General features: G+C 56.0%; 1 protein-coding gene across 32 annotated transcripts in view; it reads right to left on the bottom strand.

Moving 5' to 3' along the window:
• NCOR2 (nuclear receptor corepressor 2) overlaps positions 1 to 25803 on the bottom strand; it is a 224689-nt gene that overhangs the window by 119162 nt on the left and 79724 nt on the right. For all 32 annotated transcript variants that reach the window (XM_081251922.1, XM_081251913.1, XM_081251914.1 and 29 more), the window contains 4 exons: positions 22714 to 22891; positions 15837 to 16016; positions 12808 to 12921; positions 2671 to 2727 (listed from right to left, as the gene is read on the bottom strand). In XM_081251922.1, coding sequence (XP_081108048.1) covers positions 2671 to 2727; positions 12808 to 12921; positions 15837 to 16016; positions 22714 to 22891 — 529 coding nt within the window. The remainder of the gene's footprint in view (positions 1 to 2670; positions 2728 to 12807; positions 12922 to 15836; positions 16017 to 22713; positions 22892 to 25803) is intronic.

Raw genomic sequence — 25803 nt, 5'->3', positions numbered from 1 at the left:
GACCCGAGACCCGGCGTGAGCAGCACCAGGCCCTTCCTCCCGGCCTGAGCTCAGACTCCTGGGTGGCACGAAGCAGGCCCTGCTGAGGGCGCGCCTCAGGGCTGCCTCTGCTTGGAGGACGCCTCTGGTCAGTCGGGCCTTGTGGTAACCAAGACAGAGGGCAGACCCGTGCAGAAGTGGTCAGCCACAACCCCATGGGCTCAGCACACCTCCCGGCTTCATCTCGTGCTGTGTGACCCTGGGCAAGGCCCTGCCCTCTCTGAGCCTCTCCTAGGACATGGATGGTGACACTTCCACAAGGCCTGACACACAGCAGGTGCCGTGTCAATGTGAGGCCCCTCTCCAGCCCCACGGAAGGCCACCAAGCCAAGAGCCTACCGACTTCTAGAGCACTCCGGTGACAGCCACGCAGCGCCCCAGACCTCGGCCTCCTGCGCCACCAGCCTTGAGGAAGCCTCTACTGTGAGACCACCAAGCAGAGGACAGCCTGCTCGCCCCCGAAGACCCAGGAAAGAATCACTGAAATTGTGAGCCCAGCAGACGCCCTGCTGTTCTCAGCGGCTCCCTTCACACTCCAACCCCCTACTCAGGAGCCTCCAGGACTACTTAGGTCAGGAAATGGGAGAGGGAGAGCCTCCAGGTCTGGAAATGGTTGGGTGACGCCTCTAGTCCTGCCAGCCCCACTGGCGAGAAAGGGAAACCGAGGTGAGCAGCAGCTTACTGGTGGGAATGGAAAACAGTGGAGCGACTCTGGAAAACCGTCTGGCAATTAATTCCTCAAGAGACTAAACACAGAATTAACATGATCCAGCAGGTCCAGGCCGAGGTATCTACCCAAGAGAAAGGGAAACACACATCCACACGGAAACCTGTACATGAATGTTCGCAGCCACTTCCTTTGTAATGTCCGAAAGCTAAAGCAACATAACGCCCACCAATGAATAAACGGATAAACTAAATGGGGTCCATCCGTACAATGGAATACGATTCAGCCATAAAAAGGAATGAAACACCAACACAGGCTACCTCATGGATGAACCTTAAGAACAGGATGCTGAGTGAGAGAAACCAGACACAAAAGGCCACGTATTGTATGATTACACTGATACGAAATGTCCAGAATAGGCAAAAACCCATAGAGACAGAAAACAGATTAGTGGTTGGTTGGGAGGGAGGGGGAGAGGAAGGAGCGGGGTGGGAGGTGGGGGGGTGATAGTTCAGGGAACAAAGTTCCTTTTGAGGTGGTGAAATGTTCTCCCACCGATTGTGGAGACGGCTGTGCGCATCTGTGAATATACGAAAACCCACTAACTTGTACTCTTTAAATGGGTGAATTGTACGGCATGTGGATTACATCTCAATAAAGCTACTCAAATTTTTTTTAAAAGAGGCTGCTAGAGACATCCCAGAAAGCATGCCCAAAGGGAAGCAAGGCCGCAGGCTGGGAGCCTGTCACCCATCCCAGGAGAGGCACTGCGCCCCGCCCCTGAGCCGTAGGAGCCCCCCGCCCCACTCCCTGTCTGGCTCCGCCGCCTGAGAGGACCTGGGAGCAGTAAGAGGCCAGCTGCTCACAGCTCCTCAGTGGCCTAAGCAGACGGACCCCAGGCTGAGGAGCAGCTGTCACTGCAGAAGAAACTCCGGAGCAAACAGCTCTGCCTTCCCAAGGGTCCACGACACTGAGCGCTCACCACAGGCCAAGTGCCGCGTCAGTGAGCCTTTTCCCCGCACCAGTTCATCGCTCCCTCATCAAGATCCTCGGCTTCCCCATTTCACAGATGAGAAAACCGAGTCCCTTTCCCAAGGCCACTCGGCAAACACATGGTGAAGCCAAGTTTAAAATGAGGCTCCAAACGCGTCACGTTTTTTCCCACCCCGCAGCCTTCACATGCACACACGCACGGGGATCCCTCGCTTCCATCCTATGTGCGTGTCCCCACGCGCTGCCCCCGTGGCTCTGCACCGCCCCGCTCAGTGGGACAGTGACAGTCCCAGGCAGGTGGGCACTCTGGCCATTTCTCCCAGGACTCCAAGGCCACCAGCCGGGAGTTCCGGTGCTCCCTTGTTTCCTATCTCTGGTGACACGTAGGGTGACGGGTGCCTGAGAGAGAAAAGGCCCGAGTCTGCTTCCCAGCTCTGCTGCTGACATGGCAGCTTCCCATCAGTAAAATGATACCGACAACAGTAATAATAACAACAAGGGCAAGTGCTAACACTCAGCACTTACTCTCCATCAGGCTTTCCAAAACTCAGCATGGTTAGTCTTCACTACAACCCAGTGGGATGTGTGTTATTATTAGTCCCAGTTTACAGATGAGGAAACTGAGGCACAGAGAGGTTAAGACACCTGCTATTAAGTAGCAGATCTGAGAGCTGAACTCAGAGGATCGGGCCCAGAGTATGGGCTTTCCACGATAAACTACAGGCCAAATGGGTTGGACTCCAGCTGGTGAATCTTGCAGCCCGACTGGCTGGGCTTGGGAGCACAGCTGGAGCGCCGACGCACCCCTCCTCACCCGCAGTGCGGCCTGCCCGTCGCTACCTGCCCGCCCCTCTCATCCGAAGGGTGGATCTCCTGCCCCCTTCCAAGGACAGGGCTTCTCCTTCCCTTCACCCCCACCTGCCACCCTGCCCACCCCCTCCCAGAGCGCCCCACCCTGTTCCCCAGCTCACCAGCTCCACCTGGGGCCCCAGGCCTTCCAGAATCCGATGTGCAGCCTCGGCCTTCTTCTGCAGGGTGACGGAGAAGAGGAGGAATTAAAAAAAAAAAAACACCAGCAGATACACACACACACACACACAGAGAACAGCAGGCAGCTGCCCAGCCCAGCATGCCCATCCAGGCCCAGGGGCGGAGACGGGGCTGGGGAAGGGTCCCCCTACAAGCCCTCCCGGGGCTGGAGACAAACACAGAGGGCCTCAGCATCCCCGCAGTGGCCCTGGCAAGCCCGCCAAGTTTCGGTTCGAACAAACGCACCCTGTTCTCTGGCGCCGGGCCCCTGAAGCCCCCAGCCTGACGCCCCCCAGGGCCCGGGGCGGGCACAGCTCCTGCCAGGCCTGAGATGCCTTCCTCCGCCTTGGAAGCCGGCTGGGTGTCTACAATTACCTCCGCAGTGAGGGGGGAGGGGGGGGGAAGCAGGACGAGATAGAGGCGCGGGGAGATACCCTTTCTAGGATTCTTGTATTTCACCATCATGTGACTATTTCTGAGCTGCCCTGGGGCCTCCCCGCCTCCCCACTCACAACCCGAACTTATTAGGAAAACAGGAACATATGGCAGAAAGGGCTTAGCGGCTGCGAATTCAACAGGCTGGACCCCCGGGGCCCCTGGCCGTGAAGGCGGACATTGTGTCTGGTCCAGGCTCCCAGGCAGGGACCACAGGGCCCGCTCGGCCGGGCCAGCCTGAGGACGGGGTGGGCAGAGAGCTGTGGAAGGTGATGACTTCAGGGCGGGTCTCTGTCAGATGGAAAGCGGGGTGCTCACGGCACAGATGTGGGAGACCTGAGCCCCTCCTGCGACCCAGGAAAGGCTGGGTGCTCCTGACTCAGCCAAACTCGGGAAGACCATCCAGGACTCAGCGTGGGCTGGCAGGACACGCCAAGCGAGACACCATCAACAGGTCGAAACCGTCTCTCAATGATCCCCAAATCCAGACCCACTAAACGTGGGTGACCCAGAGCCCTGCTCACAACAGAATTCGAGGCCCAGGCTTCGGGTGTCGTAGCAGGGAGGAGGGGTGCTGAGGGCCAGCCTCACCCCCTCCCCCAGCCCCCATGACAGAGGGTAGGTATGTAGGTGGGCTCAAGCTGGCACCTAGAACTAGCTCCGCCTAGAGCCCTGGGCCCAGCCCACCCAAGAACAAGCCATGATCTCGGCCCCCTTTGTGCAAAGCCAAAACCCTGAGAGCAGCAGCCTCAGCGTGTAGCTGGGGGCCGGAAAATCAGAGGGCAAATTATTATTGTAATGATTGCCATTTTATTGAGAACCTACTATGAGTCAAGCACTGAGCACATGGCATGCATTATTAATATCTGAATCACACACAGCACGAAGTCAGGCAGATATAAGGAGTATCCCCATTTTACAGCTGATGAAACTGAGGCACAGAAAGATGATGTAAGGAAAAGTCCTCTTTCTGATCTCCAAGCTCCAAGAGGGGAGAAAGAGAAGGGCTTGTCCCCTCCAGGGCCTCCACTAGGCATGGGTCCAGAGTCTTCTATTGGGGGGAGGGGTGCAGACTGGGGGAGGTTCCAGCCTGACCACCCCAGCCCTGGCCACACCTGAAAGCCAGAAAGTGTCAGCCATGGGGTACCAAAGATGGAAGAACTCCCTAGCTGGACCAAGTGAAGGACGAGGTATAGGGTGAGGAGGGAACAGGGTAACTTCCCAAACATTTGAGCACTCACTCTGTAGTAAGCACCAGGGCATGAAACAAAATGAATGATATCGGCCTCTGCCTACAATGAACCCAGTCTAGTGGGCAGTTGGTCATGAGCAGTGATGGCAGATTAATATGCTCAGGCAGCAAAAGTATGTGTGGTATACGGGGGAGGTATTAAGCGGGTCAGAGTCACTCTCTCCAGAAAGGTAACAGGCTGGGTTCTGAGGGACGAATAGGAGTTTGTGTGCATTTATGAGGCTCTGTCGGGATCAGCAGCAACTGCCCATCTAGATAAAGGAACGATGCCAAACACAGGAAGGGCAGGGCTGGAGCAACTGGGCCACTGGAAACTGCCACATCACACGACTGGGCCTGGGTCCCCGTTCTGGGACCCGTATAGGGCCTCTAGAAGCCTGTGTGTGCCGTATGAACCGGAGTGGATTCCATCTTCAACCACACCTTCGCTGTCTCAGGAACACAGGCACCTGGGGAGGGGGCTTCCTGTAGCCCCTGGAGAAGAGACCAGGGAGGAGCCCCTTCCTTACCTGCCAAAGCCACGGGGAGCCCAGGCGACCAGGTGTGCCCTGAGCACCAGCTCTCCGTCATACACCTGGTGTGAGAGTTCCTTCGCTCCCTAACAGACCCTCCCCCAGGCTCTGCTCTTAAGCCCTGAGCGGCCCTGGGGCCTTTTCAGACAACTCAGTTTCCAAAAGGCGGCACAGCTACGATTCACCCAGAAGAAACCTGCCATGGAACAGTCCTAAAGATGCCTCAACACTGGAACACGGGACAGCGGGGCGGCCAAAGGAGAGGCTACACGGCCAGCGCCTGGGCTCTGATCCACTTGCCAACTGCGTGGTCTTGGGCAAGTCCCTTCACCACCCCCGAGCCTCAGCTTCCTCATCTACGAAACGGGGATAACATCAGCACCGCCCCATGCAGCTGCTAAGAGAATTAAATGAGCTGACACACGTGTCGCGTGAAACTCAGGATCTGGCACACGGTGGGAGCTAGGTAAGGGCTGGCTGTTATTATTATTGCTGTCAACAATCACGACAAGGCCACGGCTCACACCAGGTGACCCCCTACACGTGCCAGGGCTGGATCCTCTAGAAGCCCCATCTGTGTGGATTCCTGCAGGAACCCTCTGCGGAAGGTTCTAGCATCAGCCCCATTTACACACAAGGAAGCTGAGGCTGGGGTCACACCGCCGACCCGAAGTATGCAGCTCAAGTGGCAGCTAAAGGCTGGGACAGGCAGGCCCTGAACCGGCACCCCACCTCTTCACGTCGTCGTGGGGACACTTCTTCCACCTCGTGCCACCGCACTCCCGCTCCCGGCTTCAGCGGTCCAGCTTGTACGGGTGCGGGGTGGGTACGACATCTGCTGTCAGCTTCCGGGGAGCTGGCGGGGATGTCCTGCCTACTGGGCCCCTCCCCCAGACAGGCAGGCCTCTCAAGAAACACACATCTGTCCAGCAGGGAGTCCACTCCGCTCTAACCCTCGGCAAGTCGCCTCACCCGCCTGGACCTTGGTCTCCCCATCCGCACGACAGCCGCGCTCACCCCGGGCACCAAACCCCCAGGGCTTTTACAAGGAAGTTCTACGGGGAACACAGTGTAGGCTGTCAATTCTTCCTGTCCCTCTTCAAATGGAGGGGAGGCCCCCCCGACACCCTGGAATGGAGCGCGGCCACAGATGCGGACCCACACTAGGAACTCCCTCCCCCCCGCTCGGCTGACGGCTTCTCGCCACCACGAGAACCAAAGCCAAACTCTTCGCCAAGGCCCAGCGGGTCTCCCACAGCGCCTAGCCTTTGGGAAGTCACTGCCTGAGGCCACCCTGCTCAGCTGCAGGGAACAAACCAGGAGCACGAGCCAACAGGAGGGGACAGTCCGCCCCCCCTGGCTTCGACCCACCGCCAGGGCTCTTGCCTGACACTGGGGGTTCGGGCTGGGGCCTCACGAGGGAGACGGCACTCCTCCTGCTGGGGACCCCAGGGTCCGAGCGGCCTGGCCTCGCGGGGGCCGGAGCACCTGGGGCACGAAAGACCTTAGTCACCTGTGCAGACAGTCGCACGCAAGCCCCGTGGACCCGTAGGACAAAATTCTATGTCTACATCTATAAAAGCACAAACATAGACACACATGTGCCACACCAGGCGACTCACGCACACACGCCTTCACACACGCGTGCGTACAGCATGCACAAGTACAATTGTGTACCCAAGCGGACACATGCATGTGCACAAAGTATAAACACAGTCACACACGTGCCCCACGCAAGCCACTTTGCGTACACGTGTGTGCAGCCACTCACGTGCCTCTACACATGCCACATAGCTAACGAGTGTACCCACAAACGCCCGGGCGTATCCATGCACACATAACCACAGCTGTGTCCCACACGTGCTGACCCAAACACACGTGTATCCACATATATAGATACATGGATGCATAAATGCATAGAAGTCACGGGCTCTACCCGTGCTGAGCCATGCACACAATTTGCACACACGTGAGCACAGCTTTCCAGTTATACACGAACCCACACTTATGCGCACGTGTACCCCCCAAACACACACACACACACACACACACACACACTATCCCAGCTCCTATTGGGCAGGGGGGCCGGACCTCACCCTGACCAGCCCCCTGGCCGGCGCCCCGCCCCTTGGAGCCCCAATTCTAGCTCGGCAGCTGCCTGAGCTCCAGGTCTCACCCTCCTCTTCTGCAGAGTGAAGGCAGCACCCACCCACCCAGGAAGCCCAGGAGCCCAGCCCCTATCTCCCTCTAGGCCCCGCTGCCCATCCCTCCACACCGCGTCCATCTGCCAAGCGCTACAGCGTTTCGGGCAGCAGTCACCCCCGAGGCTCGGCATCCTCGTCTGTACCAGCAGTCAGAAGACCCCTTCCAGAGCCTTCCCGGGTGCGTGACGGAGACGACTGAGTGAGTGAGGCGGAATTCATGGACTCCTGTTCACAGGTCCGCTAGGACAACGCTCCCTGTAGGCGGAGGAATTTGGAGGAAGCCCAGGACTCCAGGAGCAGTTAGGATGGCCAGACGCAGAGGCACAGGCAAGGGCCCGGTTCGGGACGGGGCCTGAGCTGCTGCTCTGCAAGCCCCGAATCACGACTCGGGTGGGAAGGGAGTCTGAAGCTGAGCACCAGGGTGCCTGCACCCCCAAAATGCTCTACAGAATGCTCACAGTCTTGGTTCTTACCAAGAGAATTGTTCGTCTCTGTCTGCTTAGTCATCATCACACTGGATAAAAAACTTTACTAGTAAGATGCTTAAAATCGAAGACAAAAAAGGACCTGGGTCCTACGCTCTGATTTCCTTCTCACCCCTCAGCAATCAGAGGGCCTCCATGAGTTCTGCTTCCTCACCATCTTTGGACAGGCCACAGTCCTCTCCACTGCAAATATCCTGCTACCTTTTCCCCACAGAGCCCATCGTGCAGACCTAGCTCAAGTCTCCCCCAGGACGTCTACCTGGATCGCCCACTGCCCTAAGTTCCTAGAGTACCAGCGCTGTGCTAGCTGTCCCTTATTTACACATCCGTCGCTAGTGCTGACCAGTGCTGCTTGTGTTTGTTTTACCCAAACTCCAAGTGTGAGCATCCTCCCAGACCCACCAGACCTCCACCTCCCACCCCCGACACGTTCCCTTTGAAGATCAATGGAGACCCTGTCCCCTCTGTGAGCCTTCGCCTGAGCTGTGACCCCCGCGCCCGAATGCCCTCCTCGGGGCGACGGCCCACCCACTGCTTCCAAGAGGCCGTTCCCAGTCCTGGCCCTGCAGTGCCCGTTCCTGCCCCTCGGGGCCTAGAAGAACCCTGTTTCCTGTTCTGCCAGCTGTGTGCACCTGCCCGGCCCCGCCCACGCAGACAGCCACGCCCCTTCCCCACCCTGTGCGCGCTGACACCTCGGCCTTGTGCCCCGAAGGGATAATGCACCAGAGACCAATCTGCAGAACAGTCAGGCAGGCCCTGCCCGGCGGGAAGCTGCGTTTTCCAGCCGGTGGGGCATTTAGAGACAGACCCTTGTGTCCGCCTCTCAGAGGAACCAGCAGGAAAGGGAGGAGGATTAAAATTTAATCCGCTTGATCCCCCAAGGGGCAGTAAGTCCTGGCTGCTCCTGCCCAAGGCAACTGAGGGGCTTCCTGCCCACTCGGTTTCCGGCCCCTGAGGCTCAGCCCAGGCAGGGGGACCCCCGCCAACCTTCACTGGGGGCAGAGGCCAGTCCCCACAGCCCCCAAACCAGAGGACTCTTCCGGAGGAAGAGTCTCCCTACCCTCTGCCATTCATTCATTTGTGGAGCAGACATTGAGTAAGCGCCTACTGTGTGCCAGGCACTGTTCTAGGTGCTAGAGATACAGCTGGGAGAGAAAGACAGAGATCCCTGTCCTCACAGAGCCTCTGTTCATAATAAACACAATAAACAAGAAAATGTGAATTATGTCCAGTGGGAACAAGGGCAAAGGACAAGATGAAAGCCAGGGAGAGGAGGTGTTGACGGTTTTCAGGATGAAACAGAGGGTCAAAATGGGCCTTGGCTGAAAAGGGGACATTTGAACAAACAGCTGAAAGTGAGAGAGTGAGCCCAGTGGGAAAAAGGAGCTGCGGGCAGAGGGTGCAGCCAGTGCAAAGGCCCTGAGGCAAGAGCACGCCTGCATAGTCAAGGAAGTACAAGGGTCAACGGGGGCTGGGGCAAAGCGAGGCAGCGGATGAAAGGAAAGAAAGGGGCATCGGGACAAGGAGGGGCAAATTCCTCAGGTCCTCGTGCGCCTGCATGTGGTGGCTTGAGTGTGATTACGTCTCCCCCCATCAGAAAGCCAACGTGAGTGGGCTGGGGCCGAGGTCGCCACTGCGTTCCCAGTGCCTGGAACAGTGGCAGGCCCAGAGCAGATGTTCAGCTACATGGCTGCTGAATGAATGAATGAATGGACAGGATAAGTGTGATGCGCCCTGCGCACCTGGACTTACCAGGCAGAGGCCTGCTCTCGGAATCCCAGGAACCAGGGTTGGAGTCCTAGCCCGCCACTCACTAGCTGAAAGGCCGCGGGGAAATTACCCAGGGCTTCTATTTCCTCATCTGAAAATATGGAGTAGGGGTGCTGAGGGAAGGCCAGTGACTCCCACTGTCAGAAGCCCATCAGGATGAAATCAGCATAAATGGGCATAAAGCCCCCAGCCTGAGGCGCTGTGGGAGAGAGAGGACAATGCCTGTGCTCTGGGACCCCAACTTGGTAAGCACCAGCCCAGGCTCGGGGGCACAGGCTGCATAGGCCCGGCCAGCCTCCGCTCCACTGCCTCTGACCTCCTCTTGGGAGAAGCCCCCTCCTCTATCTATTCCCTGGGGCAGGGTGGGGATGGGGCTGACTCCACCCCCAGACTCCAGAGGTTGGCCTAAGATCCAGCCCTGACCAATCAGCGTACTCAAATCCACTGGCCTCCACTGGCTGAGAAGTGAGCTTGTGACTCCAGCCAGCCAATGAGAGCCAACCCTGGGACTGTTGCTGAGACGTCTGGGAAGAGTTTCCCACCTGGCCTGGGAGGGGTCAGTGGGCCTAGAGGTGCGGCAGTCCTTTCTCCATGTCCTGGGAAACCCCGCCTGGGAATGACACTGGCACAGAGAGAGCAGAGGTGGGGACGGAGTACTCCCAAACATCTTCGTTTGAGCACCTGAGTCCACACATACTTGAAGTAAACTAACACCAGCTTTCATTACGAGACTCAATAACCCCTCTTTAGCCTCAACCAGTCTGAGCTGAGTTTTTGCCTCTGGTACCCAAGAATCTTGACTTCCTGGACCCTTCCTGGCACAGCACTTCACAGTTTACAAAGCCCTTCCAGTCACCGTCTCAGCCACATCAACTCTGTGGCCTCAAGAATGTGGCCCCGGGGACTTCCCTGGTGGCACAGTGGATAAGAGTCCGCCTGCCAACGCAGGGGACATGGGTTCAAGCCCTGGTCCGGGAAGATCCCACATGCCGCGGAGCAACTAAGCCTGTGCGCCACAACTACTGAGCCTGCGCTCTACAGCCCGCGAGCCACAACTACTGAGCCTGCGTGCCACAACTACTGAAGCCCGTGCACCTAGAGCCCGTGCTCTGCAACGAGAGAAGCCACCGCAATGAGAAGCCCGCGCACCACAATGAAGGGTAGCCACAGTTCACTGCAACTAGAGAAAAGCCCACGTGCAGCAACGAAGACCAGTGCAGCCAAAAGTGAAATAAATAAATTTATTTTAAAAAAAGACAAAAAAAGACTGTGGCCAGGGCCTGGGACGATGGAAGGCCTGTAAGTGAAATAAACCACCCAGCTCATGAGGGCACAGGCTGGACTGGAATCCAGGCCCACCCATCACCCTCCCTCACACAGAGCTGCAGAAAATCAGGGCAGGAGGAAGCGGGAATTCTGGCAGGGAGACCACCCAGGGTAAGACCTGGGAAGGGGTGTCTTAACTGCTGTTGGGGGAGGGGGAGTGCTGAGGCCAAGAAGCCAAAGACCAATCAGATCTGTAGCTATAGCTCTTTGGGGAGAACTGGTGAGACCCGGAGGGGACCCCCCAAATTACTGCGTAGGCAAACCCCCAGGGAAGTGGGGACAAGTGGCTGGCATGGAACGTGGAACAAATTTCCCACAGGGGGCACTAAAGGCCTGTGCCTTCGAGTCTGGCTGGGGAGGGCTGAGGGCTCCAGCCTGCTAGAGTCTGCCGGCCCCCAAAAGACTGAGCCCCCCAAAAGGGCCAAGGGCACTGTGGTGACATCCTGGGCAAAGCCATCAACTTGCCACCACAGCTGCTGGAAGGAACTGTGCCTGCTCTCCCACCCAAGGATCAGGGAGGGCAGGCAGGGGGGCTGCCTGGAGTGACAGATCCAGGAGCTCTGCCTTTGTGCCCCCTACCACAGGCTCCTGGAGCCAACTCAACCCTGGCTCCGATCCCCAGCCTCAAAGCTCACTTGCTGTGCAGTCTCAGGTAGGTCACCTTCCCTCTCTGAGGCATGGCTTCTTTATGAGTGAAATGGAGAGAATAATAGTACCTATCTTATACGGGTCTGGAGAGGAATAAATGAAATCATGCAAAATATAAACAATAACAAGAAGAAAAGAATAACAAAGACTACAATGTTGACAACAATTAATAGTGCCAGCTAGCGCCTACATGGTGCCAGGCATTGTTCTAAGGGCACTACATAATGAACTCATTTAATCCCCACACCGTGGTACAAGGTAGGTGCTATAATTATCATGTTACTGGTGAGGAATGTGGGTTGCAGGGAGACTTAATTAATTTGCCCAAAGGTCACAGAGCCAGGAAGTGGTAGAGGTGGGATTTGAACCCAGGACATGTGGCTAAAGCACACGTGGCCCCTTAGTTCTCCTATCACTGTGACTGTTATTAGTGTTACTTGGGGTAGGGGTCCAGGGCATGGAAGGGCGACCAGCCCTGCGAGGCCCAGCACCCCGTTCCCAGGCCTCCAGCAGGTTCAGTCTCATCCTGCATCTGTTGCAGCTTCAAGAGGTGGAGGCAGAACCAAACCAGTTGATCCAATAGCTTCCTGCCTGGAGCTAGAGCCCCAGGCACCCGCCACATGTTCCCAGGCTCTAGAGCAGCTCAAGCCTTGGGGTTCAGCCCCTGGGAGACACTCTGCTCTGGGTACCCTGAGCCCCTCCCCCTCCAGACACCCAGCAGCTGTCCTCCACAGATCTCTTATGAGCTCCCACCATCTGCTACAGACCCTGCGTTCAACCATCCAACAGCCCTTTCCAGGGCTAAATGTAAGCAGAGGCCAGTGCTGACGAATCAGGCCCTGGGATCTGATGGCCCATGGGTTCAAATCCCAGGTCCACCGCTTCCCAGCTGTGTGACTTTGGACAAGTCACTTAACCTCTCTGGGCCTCAATTTCTCCCTGTGTTAAATGGAAACAATCACCATACCTACCCTCTGAGGACTGCTATGTAAAAAACCTGGCCCGTCGCCTGGAGGAGCTGTTCAACTAATGTTTGCTGTTGTGATGAATAATGTTACTGTTGTTTTCTGCATTACAGGAATTTCTTCTGCATGAGTACCTAAGTGATTGCCCGTTCCCCCGCTGATCAACTGGCCCCTGAAGCTCTCCTAGGACCTAATGCCTGCATTTTCATTTGCATCCCACAGGCCAGCCACGGTCCACAGCAGTCGGCATGTCTGAGCAGAACAAACCACAGCCACACCAAGATGGGTCTCCACTGGCCACCCTTTCCCCCTCCCACACACAAACCCAGGTTTGAGGGGGTAGGGGTGGGGGGGGTCATACAGGTTCCCATTTCACAGATGGGAACACCAAGGCCCCGGGAGAGAGCCAGGCCCTTCACAGCGACACCTGCATCCCACCTGGTGGCCGGCACAGGGGCTCTGCGGGGCAGGTCAGGGCGTACCCGGTTCTCGTCGTAGATGATCTGCACCAGACTGCGATGCTTCGACTCGATGGGTGGTGGCGACACGGGCTTCTCAGGCTCCGGTGGCTTGGCGGCCTCCTCCTCCAGCTGTTGCTGTGGGGAGCGAGTGGGGAGAGTGGAGTGGTGAGCACGCCAGCAGGCGGAAGGAGAGACAGCGCCCCCTGCCCCTAGGCGGGAGGGCGGCACCCCTGGGCGGGAGGGCGGCACCTCTGCGCAGCAGGGCTGGTGGCCCCACACAGGAAGTCAGGCTGCTAACCATTTCCCCTGAGTCACCCGCAGGGACTCCGAGTCCCAGAGAGGCCCAAGCTCCCAAAGGGGAGGGCCCAACCAGGGCCAACTCCGGGCTCTGCAGACAGCCTCCCTGGGTTCAAGTCCAACCTTGGTCATTTATCAGCTAGGTGAGCATCAGCAAGCAGCTTAACTCCGCTGTGCCTCAGTTTCCTCATCTGTAAAGTGGGGCTCGTGGCTGTGCCTCCCTGATGAGTTAATGTATGTATCGTGCAGACTGGGGGCTCGCTGAAGGCCAGCCGTTATCCACTGTTTCCACCATCAGTACCGTCATCCTCAGGAGAGGCTGTGGAGAGTCTGGACCCAAACTGTCCAGACCGGAACACTATTTCTACTACTTACTTGCTATGTAAACTTGGGAGCTTGCTAAACTCCTGAGCCTCACTTTCCTCATCTGGAAAGTGGGGATAATTAAAGTGTCTATCCTAGAGAGCTGATATGAGAATTAAATGAGCTGATGCACGCAAAGCACTCAGCACTTAAAAAGCAGCTTCTCATCATCATCGTTACTGTCATCTGCCCTGGGGTCTTCATACTGGACCCTCCTCCTCCTAACACCATACAGGACTTCCCTTCATGCTGCTGTCTGCTTTATACCAAAAAGGCAAAGCAAAGACCAGAGAGCTTAAGACACTGGCCCAAGGTCACACAGGAGGCCAGTGCCCAGGTGTACAACCTGACAGGGCACCTTGAGTGAGATGAGAACACTGTTCTTTGCTCACAAGGCTCACACATCCTGCCCATGACCACGGAGCAAACCATTATGAACTCAAAAACACGGCCAAGACGAGAGCAACGCAGAAAGAGCCAGAAAATCCAGTTTTGGCTTCTGGGGGCACAGAGGCCTGGAGGGTTGAGCCGAGCTGCCTCAGTCCCACAGTGACCCCTGTTGGTAGCTTTCAGAAGGGCAGCCAGCACCTGCCAAAACACTGACATCCCTCCCAACAGCGCAAAACAAACTAAGCCAAGAAATGGAAGGAAACATAGCCAGAAAGGAGATTCTCGCCAGTCAGTGAAGGTCCTGAGGCACCAAACGTTAACCACAGAGTCACCATGGGACCCAGCAATTCCATCCCTAGGTACAGACCCAAAGAACTGAAAACAGGTGCTCAAAAACATGAACACAGAAGTTCACAGCGTGGTTCACGATAGTCAAAAGGTGGAGATAACCCAAGCGTCCATCAACTGATGCATGGGTAAACAAATGTGGTCCATCCATCCATACACTGGAATATTACTTGGCAAAAAAAAAGGGATGAAGCACTGGCACAGGCTGCAACATGGACGAACCTTGAAAACATGATGCTGAGTGAAAGATGCCAGACACAAAAGGCCACACAGTGTTTGATCCCATTTATAGAGAACGTCCAGACAAATACATAGAGACAGAAAGCAGATTAGTGGCTGGTGGGGAAGGGAAAATGGAAGTGACTGTGAATGTGTACGGGGTCTCCTTTTGGGGTCATGAAAATGTCTTGGAACTAGAGCTAGATAGAATGGGGTGGTTGCACAATGCTGTGAATGTACTAAATGCTGCTGGGTTGTTCCCCTTAAAATGAGTCATTCTACGTTTTGTGAATTTTAATTAAAAAAGAAAAATGCCAAAGTGGAATTAAAAACCAAAAATCTATCAAGGGCTGCCCTGAGCCACGTGGCTTCTGGCTGCAGTCACAAACGTGTGCACATGGCCTGTGGCTTCAGCCTGGGCCCAAAGCCAGGCCCAGGGGGACTAAAGGTCCCAGCACTCCTACAAATGGACGTGGCTGTGTGACAATAAAACTTTATTTACAAAAACAGGCATCGAGCTGGATCTGACTGGATTTGCTGACCCCCAGGGTAGAGGATGGCTGGGGATGAGGACTCCTGTAAAGGCTAGGGCGGGTCCCTCTGTGGAGGGGACATCTGAGCAGACACCTGAAGAGGCCACAGAGAGAAGCAGGAGAAGACTCGGGAAAAGGCAGATTATCAACTAACTTTCTATCAATTAATATTAAAAATAAAATCATAAAGTTAATATTATTCATCTTTACGTTAACTTTTCTTTGGTTTCGACAGTGACAATGAGGACTTCTTTTCACCACATGACCCTGTTCCCTCACAACCTCATGAGGTGGTGTCATATCTGTGCCCATCTTACAGAAAAGAAACCGAGGCTCAGAGAGGTGAATGTTCCAAGGCAGAGTTAGGAGGCCCAGCTCATACAGATTCCAGAGCCAGGGTCAGAGTCACGTGACATTTCTCCCCACATTATGGATGAGGAAAGTGAGGCACAGAGAAGTAACTGCCCACCCCACATGTCTGGACAGCCTGGCTGTAAATGCTGACCTCCCACCCATCGTTCCTGTGCTGTCCCAGTACAGTAGCCACGTGTGGCTATTCAAGGGTAAATTTCATTTCAACTCAAATTAAACTACATTAAAAATTCAGTTCCTCAGCTGCACTAGGCACATTTCAAGGGCTCAGTAGTCACATATGGGTAGTGGCTACCACTATGGACAGTGCAGATCTAGAACATTTCCGTCATTGCAGAAAGCTCCCTCGGACAGCACCACACAAAACAGCTCTCTTGTCCAATAAATATAAAGGGCATAAAAATGAGCCAGTACATGGGCAGTGCTCAGCACACGTTCACAACTGCTATAACTACTAGTGTTGTTTTCTCAGCGGCAGCTGCTGCTGAATCGGGAGTTGAGAGCCACCATCGCCCCACCCACCCGCACCTGCTTCTTCTTCAGCTTGGAGATCTGCTGCTCCACCATGGTGATCTCGCGGTCCACCCGATCCATATTCTGGATCAGCTCCTCCTTGGAGAGCCGTGGAGGTACCAGCTCCAACTCAGGGTCAGCGTGTGGGGGGCTGGGAGGAGACACCGGCTCCAGCTTGCCTGTCAGGCTGCGGTCCTGCGGTGGAGGAAAAACAGGTGTGGAATCAGTGCAGGGGGCACCCCCATCCCCCCAATAAACAGCAAGTTTCCAGCCATGACTTCAGGCACCAACACACCGGGCATCTGTCGTGCCAGCCCCCGTGTGCCAAATACAAGGTTGCTTACTGATCCCACCTCTCTGCCTTTGCCTTCACTGGTCCTCCTGCCAGGTGTTCCCTCCCCAGCCTTTTCCAAAGTGCAGATCCTTTTTATCCTCCTACATGCCAGTTTCCCCAACCGTCCCTCACGTCGTGAAGCCCCCCCTCTCTCCTTTCCCCATAACACACCTCTCTTACCCCACTTACCCCGTCTGTGCCCTCCCACCAGACCAAACTCCTCGAGAACCGGCACCAAGACCCACAACCTCCAGACTGACGCTCCGTGAACACGTATTCACGATGCTCAGTCCAAACCAGCAAGTTACAGAATATCATACACAGTGCAAACCCAGTTTTGTAGACAATATACACAAACACACAGGAAAACTATGAGAATGGGATACAGAGATGTCAAAAGGAGTTATCGGGGCAGCGGGGGAGAAGGCGGGTATTTTCACTTTCTTCTTTTTAATTTACCAGTGTTTTTCTGATTTTCCTTCACTGAGTATTACTCTTTGTGTAATGAAGTTGTTTTCAAAAATGTGTTAAACAAACAAGGGAATCCTTCATTGAGTTATTCGGCGACTCCTTCATTCCACCAACAAAAGTATATTGAGCATCCAAGCTGTGCTGGATGCTCAATAAAAAAATAAAACCCGGTCCTTGTCCCGGAGCACTCACCTGTACAGCCCCGGGTTCAAATCCCCACCCACTCTGCCACCTCCCAGCATCATCCTGACCACAAGCAGATCATCGGCCTCCATTTCCTCATCTGTACAATGGGACAATGCCCACCTCCTGCCTGCTGTGAGGCTTGAATGAGTTAATATGTGCACTCAGCTCAGAGCCTGGCACACCGTCAGAGCTCCACAGGCATTGGCCGGGGTTGTCCTGCCCCCAAACCCAGCCCCGCCCTGTGCCATGCTCAAGGCCAAGCCAGCAGCTGCTGGCAGAAGAGGCCCCAGGAGGCGCTCCAGGCCGCTGCCTCCCCACCCCCAGGGCAGCTGCAGCCGGAGGACAGAGGACACATTATTCCCGGGACAACTGCAGCCCCAGGGCTGCCAAGTGCCACCCCACCCCCCCAGCTCAAGTTGAGCAGAGGCTGTGCCATTCTAAGTCCACCCCTCCTGGCCTCGGGGTCTTGGTCTCTCTCTCTCTCTCTCTCTCTCTCTCTCTCTCTCTCTCTCTCTCTCTCACACACACACACACACACACACACACACACACACACACACACACACACACCCCACCCCCCACCGAAGCCCACGGGGCCCCAGTGTCTGGGGATCACCCTGGCCTCATCATTGCCATCCGAGACGTGGGAGAGTTGGCGTCGAGACTCCCAGGCCCTCCACACACCCAGAGCCCTGGGGGCAGAGGCAGAAAAGATCTCAAGCCCTTCAACAGCTCTGATGTGGCCCTGCCCCATGGCTCTGAGGTGGGCCTCCACGCTCCTCAGGGACGCCTAGGAAACCAAACCAGGCACCGTCCCATTCCTCGGCACACCCCACACCCTGGCCCCGGCTGCGGCGCTCCCAGGGGGCTGCCACTGCATCCCCATTGCACAGATGAGGGTACGGGGAAGCTGCAGGCACAGGCCTGGCACAGCCCTAAGCCAGCGGTCGGCACACTTTCTGTAAAGGGCCAGGTGGAAAAACACTTCAGTCTTTGTAGGTCAGACGGCCTCTGTCCCAACTACTCACCCCCCACTGTAGTGGGGATGCAGCCACAGACAGGACACAAAAGAATGGGCATGGCTGAGTGCCAATAAAACTTTATTTACAGACCCACGCGGAGGGCCAGGTTGGAGCTTGCCGAGTTTGCCAACCTGTGCTCTTAACTCACGTAACTGTCACAGTCCAACCTGGAAGTGAAAATATGGTTTTCCCCATTTTCCAGATGAGGAAACTAAGGTCCAGTGAGAATCAGTGACGTGCCCGAGGTCACCAGCCACAAAGCGACGGAGCCTTGGCTTGGAGGGCACAGGACGGGAGGGACCAGGCCTCATTCAGAACTCTCCAGAAGCAGGCAGAGCATGCAACCAGGTTGCTGGGGGTCCCACAGCAGAAATGGGGTCACCACCATGCATTCATTCATCCCTCAGAGCCATGTTCTTGCAAGAGCAAGATCCCTTCCAGGTCTAGGACCCCTTGAAATTAGAGGCAAAACTGTGCACAGAAGACAGATCCCCTAGAGAAATACTCAGAAGGAGTGTGTGTGTGTGCGTGTGTGTGCGTGTGTTTGGCCCTAACTGCTCCCAGATAGGAGGGCGGAGGGCAGACACAGGGGCTGCAGGCACCTGACCCCACACACGCCAGGCCAGAAGCAGCCTGCGCACCGACCGTGGCATCTCCAGGCCTTTGCACCAGCCACTCCCTCTCCTAACTGCACCTTTGTGCCACCTGAAATCAGACCCCCCATCCACGCCCCCTCCCCCAGCCCTTAACTGAGATCCGCCCCTTCCCTCTGTGCCCCAGGGCACTTGGCTGGTCTCCTCCGACAGCCACAATCATTTCTCAGGGTTCTTTTTTTAGCTGGGGGTGGCTGCGTTGGGTCTTCGTTGCGGTGCGCGGGCTTCTCATTGCGGTGGCTTCTCTTGATGTGGAGCACGGGCTCTAGGCTCACGGGCTTCAGTAGCTGTGGCGCGCGGGCTCAGTAGTTGTGGCGTGTGGGCTCTAGAGCGCAGGCTCAGTAGTTGTGGCGCACGGGCTTAGTTGCTCCACAGCACGTGGGATCTTCCCAGACCAGGGCTCGAACCTGCGTCCCTGGCATTGGCAGGCATATTGTTAACCACCGTGCCACCAGGGAAGTCCCATTTCTCAGGCTTCTTGAGACAAAAGGTTTTGGCGATATGGTTCCTGGTGCCCAGTCCTGCTACCTGCTGCAGGAAACCACTCTTCTGCCCACCTCTGATCTTCCACTAGGACTGAGAAGGGACGGAGAGGAGCACAGCAAGAACAAGGGCTGTGGACAGAAGGCTTCCGGGGCCAGGACACCCTGAAACAGTTCATCCAACCCAGGGATAATTCTCAAAATGACATGAGCAAAAAGAAGGTTTCCATCCCCAAACCCGACAGGAGCAGCGCAGGGGTGAGACGAAGCAGTTGGCAACCGCTAGGAACTGTTGGGAAAGTCGCTGGAAACTTTTTCTTAAATTCTTGACGGGGAAAACCCGTCTTCTTCAATGACTTCTTCCTTAAGGTTCAGGCTTAGCTTTTACTCTAAGCAAAACCACACAGGCAGATCCATCAACTGACAAATAAAGTGTGGTCTCTCCATACAGTGGAATATGATTCAGAGTGACGTACAGACGCGTGGTAAAACACAGATGAACCTTAAGAACATGATGCTGAGTGAGAGAAGCCAGACGTAAAAAGCCACATATCGCGTGATCCCATTGATACGAAGTGTCCAGAACAGGCAAATCCATGGAGACAGAAAGCAGATCAGTGGTTGCCAGGGGCTGCGAGGAGGAAGTGACTGTTTAATGGGTACCAGGTTTACTTCTGGGGTGATGAAAATGCTCTGGAACTAGACAGAGGTGGTGGTCCACACCGTGACTCTACTAAATGCCACTGAACTGTTCGCTTCAAAGTGGTTAATTTCATGGTATGTGAATTTCACCTCAATCTCAATAGAAGATGATGCAAGCCTGAAGGGCGAAGGGTGCTTTCTGCAGTGCTGAGTTTTCCAGGAATGGGACCGAGGGAGCCCGGCGACTGGGCCTCCAGATGGTTCTCCCGATGGCTTCGGGCCTTCATTTAGGCCCAAAGCCACAGGAGGAAAACAACAGTCCTATATCCTCACCAGTCACCGCTAGGTAGCAGTCGGCACCATTTTCCCCATCAGATGCCCTTGGTGTAAAAATTCAGGCCAACGTGGAACAGAAAAACTCATTATGTAAAATTACAGACACAGAGGCAGCACAAACCTTGGGGGCTGGAGAGGACCCAGTGGGGCTCCCCCTGTCTCAGACCCAGGAAAGGGCAGGGCCAGCCTCAGGCACCCACAGTCCTCTCCCCCAGTCACAATGATGGGTTGCAGGACAGGCACGGGCCTCACTCAAAGGCAGGGAGATAAACAGCTTTGGCCTGGAAATGTGGAGACAGAGGGAAAGTTCTTTTTTTGGCCTTGAATGTGGGAAGAAGAAGGTCTGGAAACTCAAACTTTCTCCTTGTTAATACAACAAGACCACGTGCAAGATGGCAGAGCCAGGAAATGGACAGAGATAGGGACCTCGTAACCTGTCACCTGGATCAAGCTGTGCCTGAAGCCAACGACCCCTCGATTTCAGTTATATGAGCCAAGACTCCTGCCTAAACCAGTCTGACATGCGTTTTCTGTCCCTTTCAGCCAGCGGGGCCCCAACAGACAAAGAGATTTTCAGAAATGGTGCTGTTTGTGATGATTCTAAAGTCCCGGAACAAAGTTTGGTGAATTCCAAAGGAAGCCTCTGATGCCACAGGACTCCAGAGGCTGAAGGCCACAGAAGCATTATAAAACAGGACATTTTTCTATTTTATATTTTTATGGGAAAAAGGAACACAGCCGGGGCCGGTGGGGAGGGAGGTGCTGTTAAAAAAAAAAAAAAAAAAATCCCCTCACATTCCCAGCTCATGTACCCAGCTGAATTCGACACAGCAGATGCAGAAAACATCTGAATCCCTCAGAGCTGTGTTTCTCCCCTGGCTTCTTCCGTTGCCCAGCATTTGCTCATACCTTCCAAATGTTCTTAACAGCCTGCAGCAATTACCGTAGTTGGTCCAGCCAGGCCCCAACACTGGGCCCATCACTCCCCCACACCCGTGGGGTCCAGGAAGAGAAGAGAGAGAAAGACAGCCAGATAGACACAGAGACAGAGATAGAGAGAAACAGAGATACGGAGACAGACAGACATAGACACACACACACACACACACACCCTGGGCAGAGAAAGACAGAGACACAGGGACAGAGAGACAGAGACATACAGAGAGAAGCAAAGACTGAGAAAGACCCACAGAGGGAGAGGGAGCACCCCCAGGGAGCCCTAAGAAGCAGAAGGACTCCCAGAGCCACTGTCAGGCCGGCCTGGAGACCCTCAGATGGACCCACAGGTCTGAGGACTCAGAGCCCAGCTCTGGAGAGATGCGCGGTAGGCAGCAGAGGCCCGACAGGGCTGTCCAGAGACACCCGCCAGCCTGTTCTCCGGGTAGAACCAGACATGAGCACAGGGATATGGCGCACTCGGGGCTCTGGTCCCTCACGGGGGGTGGACATCAAGCATCCCTGCTGTGGCCCTGTGCCCCCCTTCGCATGCACCCCATGCCCCTACTGCCCAAGACCCACTTCAGGGAATAGCTTTTCCAATGGCAACATCCCTCCCAGGAGGCCGAGCAGTGATGGAATCTATGAGGAGGAGGCTAACGCAGGGATGGCAGGATGGCAGGCACGGGGGACCAGAGGGGAAGCCCGAGGCGGGACAGCCTGGTGGGCAGGTCTGGGCTACAGACCTGGGCTGGCTGGGCTTCAGGGCCTGCTCCCCACTTCCCAGTGACCGTGGGTGAGGCCCTTAGCCTGGGGCCCCGTCTATAAAAGGTGATCGCAGACCGGGCTTCATCAGGCTGGGAAGGCACCATGGAAGGACACTCACGCTCAGCACAGTAGCTGGCACACAGTGAGGGCCTCCGTGTTAGCTTGTCATCATCATCGTGACCACCCCGGGAAACCCCTTTCCTGTCAGACCCCCCAGTAAAGAACTGGCCTCAGCCTGAAATCCCACCAATCCAGTGTCAGGCAGAGAAGAGGATCCAGCAGGCCCAAGTGGGCCACTTCCCTCCCCGGTCCTGGCTCCCAGGCCCCACCCACCCCCACTGGTGCTGCAGTGAGATGAGCACTGACCTCACCCAGCAGCTGGGCGGCCATTAATGAGCTAATGTGCATCCTCATGGCCAAGAAGGAGCATAAAGGCGCTGCTCCAGCACGTGCGGAAAGGACATCCATCACGCAGCCGGCCAAGGATGAGCATGTCATCCGGCCATAGTCCCGGCCCCACCCTAGGCACTGACAGTGAAATGACAGCCTCTGAGGCAGCTGGGGGACCCTAGGGGACAGACGCATCTGGGCCACTGGCTGTGATTCCTCCGTTTAGATAGAGAGCAAATGAGCTTCTAGCGTGGACGGTCCTGAGGTTCGCTGAAATAGCAGAAAAACCTCTCTCAGCAGCAAACCATGAGCGCTTAATCTGTGCCCATTCTCCCCCTCCATCTCAGCTCGACTTTCTGCTTAAAGAAGAGTAAAATGCAGGCGCCCTCCAGGGCACAGTGGTCCCCACGGGCTGGACACACTCCGGCAGCTGGAGGGGGCAGTGGGGGAAGCTGTCCCTCTCCAGCCAAGAAATGGCCCACGGAGCCAAGCTCCTCCCTGGACCCTCCTCTGGCTGCCCAGCCTCTGCACGCCCCGGGCTCAGCCCTTCTCCCAGCCTTCGCCCAAGCCGTCCCCCCAGCCCAGCATGCCTACCCCCCCTCCCTTGTTCCCCGCCCAATCACAGCAGCACCCAAACCCTCAGAGGAGCTCCCGGCTGAGGCCAGGCCTTACCTTGGACAGGTCCTCGGAGCCCCCGGGCTGGCCAGTGGCCAACAGGGGGGAGGGCCGCAGCAGGGGGTCAGGCAGCAGCTCCAGGCGAGGGCGCTTGCTCTCCAGGAATTCCATCTCCGACTTGCCCAGCTCAGGCAGGTATGAGTGCGATTCGGGTCGCAGGTGAAGCTCCTGGGACCTGTGGGGGGGCAAGGGCACACGGCATCACGTCTGCTGCCCGTCCTGCGGGAGGAGTGCCCATCTGCTCAAGGGCGCACAGAGAGGCAGGACTCAAATACAGCTCTGTCTTCCCCCGAGTCAGCATTCACTAACTACGTTTACAGCAAGAGAATGTACTGGTGATTGATTTCCCTGCCCCCTCACTGAGTGTGGCCCCCAGACCAGCAGCCTCAGCCCCTCCTGAGGCTGGTTACAAATGCAGAATCTTGAATGCCACCCCAGACCTACTGAATCTGACTGTGCATTGAAACAAGATCCCTGGTGATTCAAGGGGAAAGTCTGAAAAACACTGTGGGTCTAACACAGACAATAACACACATGATGCTGTTTGAAAATCACTCACCCAAAGCAGAGATCACTAGCTGACCACAGCACTCTGGCTGCTCAACCTGGCCTTGCCTCCTTTTCAAGTCAGCCCAGCAGCCTTATGCAGAGATAGGAGCTGTCCAGCCTAATCTCTCCCAACTAAATCTCCTTAACCCTCCTCCCCAGTTTACAGAGGAGGAAACTGGCCCAGAGAGGCCATGGCCTTGCCTGAGCACACACAGCTGAGCCACGACTCCCAGCCTCCACCTCCAGCTCCTGCCCAAATACTGCCCCTGCTGAAATGCTTTTCCAGTTGATGTTTTTTGCCCAATAAACTTAGCATAGAATCCAAACGCATTCCCCCCACCCTCAGGCCCTGCCTGGTCTGGCCCTTGGTCACCGTGCCCACTGCATTCCTGCCTCAGGGGCTGTGCACTGGCTAGACTGGAACACTTCCACGCCAGCTCCTTCTATGATGCCTCTTTTCCTTCCTGTCCCAGTGCCTGGGGCGTCTCCTCCTAACAGCAGTCTCCCTGCCCACCAGACATACCCCATCTCACCCCATCTCGTTTTCTCTTTCTTTGTTTGCAGCCATCACCACTTGCTTGTTGGTTCATGCATGTTTGGTGGCTGCCTCCCCCATCCCAGAGTGTCTGCTCCACAAGGGCAGGGACATTCATCTGTCTAGTGCCTGGCATACAGCAGGCGTTCCATCAGTGCGTGTAGGCTGAATGAATGTTACTGACTGCGGTGTGGGCTGAGGCTATGCCGCTGTCCTCTCCTCCCTGGGGGCCCGTCTCTCGCCAAAGCCAGGTCACAAGCTGCCCCTCCTGCCCACCTGAGAACCAACAGCTTCACAATTGCAAGATGCCCTGCAGGAAGCAGGTGGCGTCTACATTTAAACGTGAAAAGGGCACCATAATAGGTTAGTGTCCCCCCAGAATTCACGTCACCTCAGAACATCAGAATGTGACCTTCTTTGGAGGTAGGGTCTTTGCAGATGTAAGTAACTGAGATGAGGTCATACTGGATTAAGTTGGGACCTGAACTCAATGACAAGTGTCCTCCTAAGAAGGGCCGAGGACACAGACACAGAGGGGGGCAGAGACTGGGGTGATGCAGCAGCAGGCCAAGGAACACCTTGGGCTTCCAGAAGCTGGAAGAGGCCAGGAACAGGCCCTCTCCTAGAGCCGTCAGAGGGAGTGCAGCCCTCCTGCCATCTGGGTTTCAGACCTCTAACCCCCAGGAACTGGGAGAGAACACGTTTCTGCTGTTTTAAGCCACCCGGTGCAGAGGGACTGAAGCCATGGCCCGCAGCAGCAGCGGCCTCCCCGCGGGGCCCTGGATGCCTCCATGCAGTTGTGGCAGCACAAAAGGCCCAGGCCAGCTCTCCGGAATTCTGGTCCCACCTAGGCCATCCCTCAACCTCGCAGCCTCAGCAAGGTGACAAAGGAAGAGACGATGGGACAGGGCCCCTGGGCCAGCCCAGCCTCAGTGGTCCCTGCTTGCCCCTAGAATCACTGCACATGGCAGGAAGGATCTGAGGGTGGAAGTTATATCCTGGCCCTCCAAAGCTCCAAACCCTCCCATGGTCCCCAAGAAGTTCACCCTCCTGGCCCCCAGCCACCTGGCTCAGCCCAGCCACCCGGCCTCCTCGCCTTTCTGGAACACTCCATGCACATTCCCACCTCCAGGCCTTTGCACGTCTTGCTTCCTCTACCTGGAAGGTCTTCACCCCGCTCTCTGAGCGGCTGGCTACTTAGTGGCCAAGCATCTCTCCCCTGAGAGGCCTTCCACGGCCTCTCCAGCCAAATAGTAGCCTTTCCCTGCCTCGCAGGAAACAGGTCACCTGCCTCATTCTGGAGTCACCTTGTGTGTTTGTTGCATCTCCCCTGCTAGACTGTGGGCTTCCTGCAGGCAGGGCTGCCTGTCTAGTGCCCGCAGCCTACAGTAGGCCATCGCATGTTAGAAGCTCAGGATTCTCAAGAGTGCCCTGGTGGCCTAGTGGTTAGGATTCCACGCTTGCAGTGCCATGGCCTGGGTTCAATCCCTGGTCGGGGAACTGAGATCCCACAAGCCACGTGGTGTGACAAAAAGAAGCAGCAGACCACCTGGGGTGGGGGGATAGGGAGGGTGGGAGGCAGGGAGACGCAAGAGGGAGGAGATATGGGAACATATGTATATGTATAACTGATCCACTTTGTTATAAAGCAGAAACTAACACACCATTGTAAAGCCATTATACTCCAATAAAGATGTTAAAAAATTTTATATACATAATTTTGTCACAAAGAAGTATGATAGTGTGATCAATAAAAGATTTTCAAGCATAAAAAAAAAAAAAAAGAAGACGCAGGGGCTTCCCTGGTGGCGCAGTGGTTGAGAGTCCGCCTGCCGATGCAGGGGACGCGGGTTCGTGCCCCGGTCCGGGAAGATCCCACATGCCGCGGAGCGGCTGGGCCCGTGAGCCGTGGCCGCTGAGCCTGCGCGTCCGGAGCCTGTGCTCCGCAGCGGGAGAGGCCACAGCAGTGAGAGGCCCGCGTACCGCAAAGAAAGAAAAAAAAA

The sequence above is a fragment of the Mesoplodon bidens genome (genome assembly GCF_964165515.1).
Source record: "Mesoplodon bidens genome assembly, chromosome: 13".
In the NCBI taxonomy this organism is placed as follows: domain Eukaryota; kingdom Metazoa; phylum Chordata; class Mammalia; order Artiodactyla; family Ziphiidae; genus Mesoplodon; species Mesoplodon bidens.
This window is presented reverse-complemented; position numbering and strand designations above follow the sequence as displayed.